Raw genomic sequence first — 6,774 nt, 5'->3', positions numbered from 1 at the left:
AGATCAACCAAAGTCTTGTTTTCGCCAAGTGATTAATGAGCTGAGTCTTGGCTATTCTGTCTTTCCTGTACACACCAATAGGAGTATTCAGCTCACTGCGATGTTCTACCCTCCTGCACCACCTCTCAGTGACTCACGTGTTTCTAGCTTGGTGCTAATGAAGACTGATTGCTAACAACAGCTAAACCATCCAAAACATCCATTCATAAACTCTCCAGGGTGCAGTATACAGTGGCCAGTATAATCCAGGTCCTCTAAATCCAGATGTGGGATCGGTAATCCACGAACACTCGTAGAAGACTTCTGGTTCAGCACCACGGGAATGTAAACATACACTCTCCTCCGGTTGTTCTAACTTTTCTCTTTGCTCCTAAGAGAATTAGCACATTACATCAGAGGACAAGACACCACTTGCTCCAGAAAACCAGGCGTATGACCTCTTTACAGGTTAAAGAGTTGATTATCAAGCAGGGCTGGTGAATGAACAACCCGGAACTCTGTCAGCGTTTCGGCGTCAGAGAGATGAACGAGCCTGCTTCTCACGCTGCTTCTCTCCTGTGGTCTTGTTGTGTCTGTGCGGTGTCTGCGTCTCACCAGTGATACGGGAGGATGGCACAGTCTGGTGAGGCCCACTCATTCCTGGCGAAGCCTTCATGCAGGATCATTTGCAGGCTCCCTAACAAACCAAAGAACCTTTCAAGAGTAAATAGTGCAGCTACTTGAGGCGCACAGAGCCGTGGCACCGCAGCTCGCCGTCCTTCAGCGCTCTGATCCGAACAAATATGCTCAAATAAAGCCACACAGGCTGAAACTGATGGTTATCAATTCCGCCTTAATAGCCATGTCGCTGATGTTCAGCTACTTATGGTCATTTGTCTCTTCCTTTCTCTTTCTGACAGTGTTTTTCTCAACTGGGAAAAACATCTGCAGCCCTGAAGCTGTTGGCTGCGATGCTGTGAATCAGTTTGTGAAGAGATAACCGAGAGAAGGTCACGACAAGATCGTCGAAGCTCCAGAAACACAATGTTTTACTCAAAACCATCACTGGAAAAAGACTTTCTACTCTACTATTAAATGAAAAACAGATAAATGAATCAGTTGATGATGCTTTTTTTAAAGTGCAAATCTTTATTAGGCTGTGAGTAACTGCTGAATAAATAAGAACTCCTCCAATGGATCTATTGGCAGCAGACTTGTTTCGCACAAATGTAAACTGAATAATTGCGCTGAATAAACGTTGGCTGGCCTCGGACCAAGGACACAGTCTGGGTGCTGTCAATAATCCAGTGGAGCCGGGGAGGACATCACTTCCTGGTGCCACGGCACACGATGGGCTCTGTTCACTCTTTCTTTGCTTGGTACAGAAAATAGAGACCAACACATGTTTCCCTGACGCGGGCAGGCCTATTGTGGTCTGATCTCTTAAATCAGAAGAGTAAGAAAGACGCGGCGAGCAGGAGAGACTTGCACTCAGACAACTGGTGCATAGTTTGGTTTTCTCTCTCCTGCATCTGGAAAACAGCTTCTTGTTCAGCTCACCTCAAATCTTCACAGTCCTGTCCTGCAAGAGGAAGGCGCCATCGCAGAGGCAGAATAAAAAGCCTAAAAGCGTCCATATAGGATAGAAGCACGGATAAAACGAGCAAAAACAGAAGTTCAGTTTTGAAAGTTTGTTTGTTTGAAAGCAGGTGTCAAAAAGTGTGAGACCTGGCTGCAGAATCTAGTTTTCAAACGAATGTTGTACGTCCCATGTGAGACCATTGGTGCCCTCTGATGTCTCATCTTTAATTGCACCAGGCTGTTGGCGCTTCCCCTGAGCACGGCGGGCTGACCCGGTAGAGATGAGCACGCCGAGAGCATGGTGGTCCCACCATGGTGACTCACAGCTGAGTGCTTTTCCGTGCTGTTGGTGGTCTGAAGTGCAGCCGCTTGCCATCATGCATCCTGCACTTTTTCTTGGTGCTTAAATTGCAGGGTGATGACACGCAGCACATCAGAGACAGTTTCAGATTGATAGTTTATAACATGCCACTTTTGTCTCTGTCGTCTGGCAATGACACAAACAACTGTTCATGTGTGCAGAGGTCATGGGATGTAAAATGTTGGAATCCAGCGAAATGATTTGCTTCACTGTCAAAATTTGGCGCATTTGGCCTATGATCATTAGCAGAGGCTAACAGGAAGTAGCAGCTCAGTGTAAGTCTCTGACAGGGGTCACCTGTCAGCAGCAGAATGTTGTAACATTCAAAAAACTGTGAAATGCTGAGAGATTTCTTGTCTACGGTCAAGTGAACTCATGAAATTATGTTGACTAGAACTGGTAGCAGAGACCAGGTCTCTCCTGGACTGCTTCTCTGCATGGCTCCCTGTCAGATTCAGAACAGAATTTAAAATTCTTCTTCTACCATCAAAGTCCTCAACAGTCAGGCTCCTTCATCCCTGACAGAGCTCCTAGTCCCCTATGATCCAGCTAGAACCCTTCACTCCCAGGATGCAGGGTTCCTGCTGGTTCCTAGAGTTCTAACAGTAGAATGGAGCCAGAGCCTTCAGCTATCAGGCTCCCCTCCTGTGGAACCGTCTCCCAGTTTCAGTCCAGGACCCAGACCCCCTCTCTAGGTTTAAGAGCAGACTTAAGACCCTCCTTGTTGATCAGGCCTATAGTCAGGACTGCTTAGGCTGGCCCTTAGATCTGCTGCTATAGGCTCAGACTGCTGGGATCTCCCATGATGCACTGGGCTTCTCTCTCCTCCTCCTGTCCTCATACGTGTTACTGACTCCTCTTCTTCTCCCCTCATCCCAGATCCTGGTGCTGCTGGAGGAGGCTGCAGACCTGAAGAGGCTCCAGCTGCCACCCGTAGCTCCACCTGCTCACGTCCCCGTCTGTCCATCAGTCTCTCCTTTCTCTCTCTCTTTATCTCTGTCCCTCTCTCTCCTTCTGTCTCTGTCTTCCTCCATTCTCTGTCTTTGTCTCTGTCCATCAGTCTCTCCTCCTTTCTCTCTCTCTTTATCTCTGTCCCTCTCTTTCCTTCTGTCTCTCTGTCTTCCTCCATTCTCTGTCTTTGTCTCTGTCCTGCTCTCCTGCTCTCTCTCCGTCCCCACTGATCCTGGATCTGCTCCACCTTCCTGCTGGTAAAGGAAGGTTCTGGTGGCTGCTGTTGCAGGATGTGCTGCTGATGGAGAATTGTTGGGTGGAGGTTCATTGAAGGAGGGAGGTGCTGGACCTGCTCTACTTGGACAGAGTCAGGACAGGACTTTGGTTGGGGTTTGGTGCCTCACTAATGAACCTGACTTGACTTCTATAAAACTTAAATATGCGATCATTCCCTTGTGTGCAGAATCTCAGAGTTCACACTCTGATCTTCATCATCGGTGCAACACCATGAAGAAAACCATGCAGATGACAACTGTCTTCTTCTTTGACTTTTCTCACAATTTAAATGATGTTTTAAGAAATAACATACTGAATATACATATTGAAAGATTGCTCTGTTTGTTTTATTTTATAGAAAAGGACATGTGTGTACATGGATGTGTGTGTGTGTGTGTGTACATGGATGTGTGTGTGTGTGTGTGTGTGTGTGTGTGTGTGTGTGTGTGTGTGTGTGATGTGGAGGAGGATTTATTGTGTTAACAACAAAAACCTCATAGAACATCTGTGCCTCTCAGGGATTAGTCTAGATTTTTATGTTACAATGTTGGCCAGCCACAGAGGAGGCGATTATAAAGACTCTTTTGTTGCTCTGCTAAATGTCTGTGGTTGTTTCGGGGAGGGGGGACGTGAGGATGATACAGCAGTAACAGAATCACAAGAGAAAAGACATGCGGCCCTGCTGGCAGATGACGCCTCTGCTAAAGGGACTAAAGGGAAATTCAAATTTAGGATCACAAATGTTTTCCTTCAGTTGATCTGCCGAATACGTGATACGCTACATTCAGCAGTCCAGACACCTGACGTCTGGCGCTCGGTGCTACTGAGCTTGATTAGGACAGAACAAAGCTGCCAGGAACAGCTGATGACAGCCGGGAGGAGAACGTGTGTTCCGTTCCAGGTAGTCAGAATTTGGTTTATCATGGGTGGAACACACACACACAAACATACACACAAACACACACACACACACACAGACATCACATCAATGCAGAAATTTGATCGTAAATTACACACAATATGAAGTCGATGCAATGACTACCATTATCATTTTTTAGGCAACTCATCAAAATAATTTTTGCAACTTTATCTAAATCCAGAAATTTGAATTTTTATCTTAAAACCAGGCGTTTTTTCTTTTCTTAGTGACTGTTAAATGGCCCTTGACTGACTGCTGTGAGTGTCCCGTCCTAGATAATAAGAAAATGCTCCACCTAGTGCCCAGCGCTCTCACAGCACTGCCAGCCTGGGGCGGAGCCGTCAGTCAGTCGTCCTGCTCGTTACATTTTGACTCTGTAGGCCTCTTCAGTGTCAGCTTATAGGCTGCAGTTGTTAAACTAGGTCAGTGCACGTTGTACTTCTGCCAGTCTGATGCAGGAAATAAGAACAGAATCCCGTTTCATCTTGACTGTAGGAACACCCCCCACACACGTCACACCCACACGGTGAACCAGGTCCACTACTGTCCTGTTGAGAGCCTCGCGCCCTTCAGCGTCTTCTTCATTCTCCTGAGAACTGAGAGAACGTGCGTGTTCTTCTTTTACTCACACGTGATCACAGTCTTGCTGACGGCAGCTTAACTCTGCTCAGAGTCTCTGCTCACGCCAATGTAGAAGTAGAACTTCAGCTCCTGTGGGTACTGAGAGTGGGACGGGTTCTGAACCGGCGGGAGAGTGTGGTTGGACATCGACCCCTCAGCCAGAGCCTGGAGCATCCTGAACCTGCACTGGTTGTCCTGAAGGCCGTAGTGATAAGCAGAGCCCTCGAGGGGCTGATCTTTACAGCATGGCATCATTCCGTGAAGACTGTGCCTCCTGGACAATCATCCCTCTCCCAAAAAAGGGACCTGAGGCCGCAGACCCCCAGGGAAGAGACGACATTCAGCCTCCATCAGACCTTTCGGTGCAGAACTGTGACATACAAAGAATCATATTTTTGGCTCCATTGCAGAAGCGAGCTGAGAGCAGGCTGTGATCGTGGCTCAGGTGGGCCAGTTGGCTTTTTAGTCCCCTCAGTTGCAGGAGCGTCTCGTTCACGTTTTCTTGATAAATACGTTCTTGATTCAAGAGTTTGTGGAACCAGCCAGAGACAGAAGAAAGACAATATGAAGGTACACTGGCATTCATCCAGCTGTAGGCCATCGAGGTGTTGAATGGTTCCATCATCCCTCTGCTCGCCCAGTCCCTTCCTAATGAACCCCAGAGCTCAAAGAAGTGACACAACTTATTGTGAACATACGTCCACCAGCCAGCTCAAGGCCTGAACCAGATCCCTGGGGTATCCTGACTGACTTGGAACGGTTTGAATGACAAAAACCAAATGAATTCTACCCAGCTGAGCTGAACCTCATCTGAAAGGGATTTGAACTCAGTGGATCTCTTGCATCCTGTTTCTCAACACTGTGAGCTGTACAGGAAGTGTGTCGTGTTTATTTTATAGATGTTGATGTCTGGTTGTTGTGGCATTTAGATGTCTGACGTGTCGAGCTGAAATGAAGAGTTCTCATCACTGGATGAGAGGCTCAGCGCCATGATGGATCTCAGGTTGGATTTTCCATCTTGGGTCCTGGAGAGAAGGTCAAGAAAAACTCTGGGGTTAGGGTTTGAGGTGGGGTTAGGGGTGACAGGTTCATTGTAAAAACAGTGACATCATGGAGTAAAAGTTATCTTTTATCCTTGAAAGTAACCGTCCTGATGTCAAATAGCAGCACGCTGCAGGAAACATTCAAGAGTGAGGTGACAGCGTCAGGGCGGCTCTGGATGTTTCAGACATGATGAAGAAGCAGACTTCATGAGTTCCCCTGCAAACAAAACCAAAGCCTGAAGTGAAAGGTCATCTCAGAGCTGGAGGTCTGACTGAAACAGACTCAGAATGCAGCTGTTAAGTAACTTCCTCACAAAAGTAATTCAAGTTCCTCATGTAGCACGTTCTGCTATCGGGATTATTAACGCTGACAGAAGAGATTCTTTTCAAGAGAAATACTCTGTACTGTACTGGAAACAAGCAGTTGGAATGGGGGGGGGGGGTTAGGTTTTCAACAAAGGTTGAACAAGTTGAGGAGAAAAGGAGAAATGATCACATGATCTGGTTACGATAATCTGTTTTCATTAGGAATGTCAACACAGCAACAAGACTTTAAAGATGGTTTGATTCAATTCACAGTTGAAGTACTACAGTACTATAGTACTATAGTACTGTAGTACTGTAGTACTGTAGTACTGTACTGTTGAACATTACAGTATTGTAGTAAAGTATTGTAGGTGAAGCCAGACTTCATTCCCTGACTGGATGATTGATGGATGCTGCTTATTAATGTGCTTTGACGCGTCCAAATGTCTGCGGCAGACAGACGGGCGTAAAAATGAATAAATATTCAAACGCGTCAAAGATGCTGTGAGTTTGACATGACAACATGAACGACGCCAAAACTCACTGTGCATGTTGTTAACGGCTTCAGTTTGTCTGATCCAGTCATAAACACACACACACACACACACACACACACAGAAACACACACACACACACACACACAGAAACACACACACACACACACAGAAACACACACACACACACACAGAAACACACACACACACACACACAGAAACACACACACACACACACACACA

General features: G+C 46.5%; 1 protein-coding gene across 1 annotated transcript; it reads right to left on the bottom strand.

Moving 5' to 3' along the window:
* Window positions 1-4,688: 4,688 nt before the first annotated feature.
* On the bottom strand, window positions 4,689-5,289 carry tirap (toll-interleukin 1 receptor (TIR) domain containing adaptor protein). The gene is given in 5 exon segments (XM_086215592.1): window positions 4,689-4,891; window positions 4,894-5,030; window positions 5,032-5,074; window positions 5,077-5,211; window positions 5,214-5,289. Coding segments are annotated over 5 exon segments (594 nt in total).
* Window positions 5,290-6,774: the final 1,485 nt, after the last annotated feature.

Source organism: Aulostomus chinensis, chromosome 10 (genome assembly GCF_037954235.1).
Source record: "Aulostomus chinensis isolate RoL2024-O1b breed Wild chromosome 10, RoL_Achi_v1.0, whole genome shotgun sequence".
In the NCBI taxonomy this organism is placed as follows: Eukaryota; Metazoa; Chordata; class Actinopteri; order Syngnathiformes; family Aulostomidae; genus Aulostomus; species Aulostomus chinensis.
The sequence above is the reverse complement of the archived record's forward strand: the minus strand, read 5'-3'. Positions and strand labels throughout refer to the sequence as shown.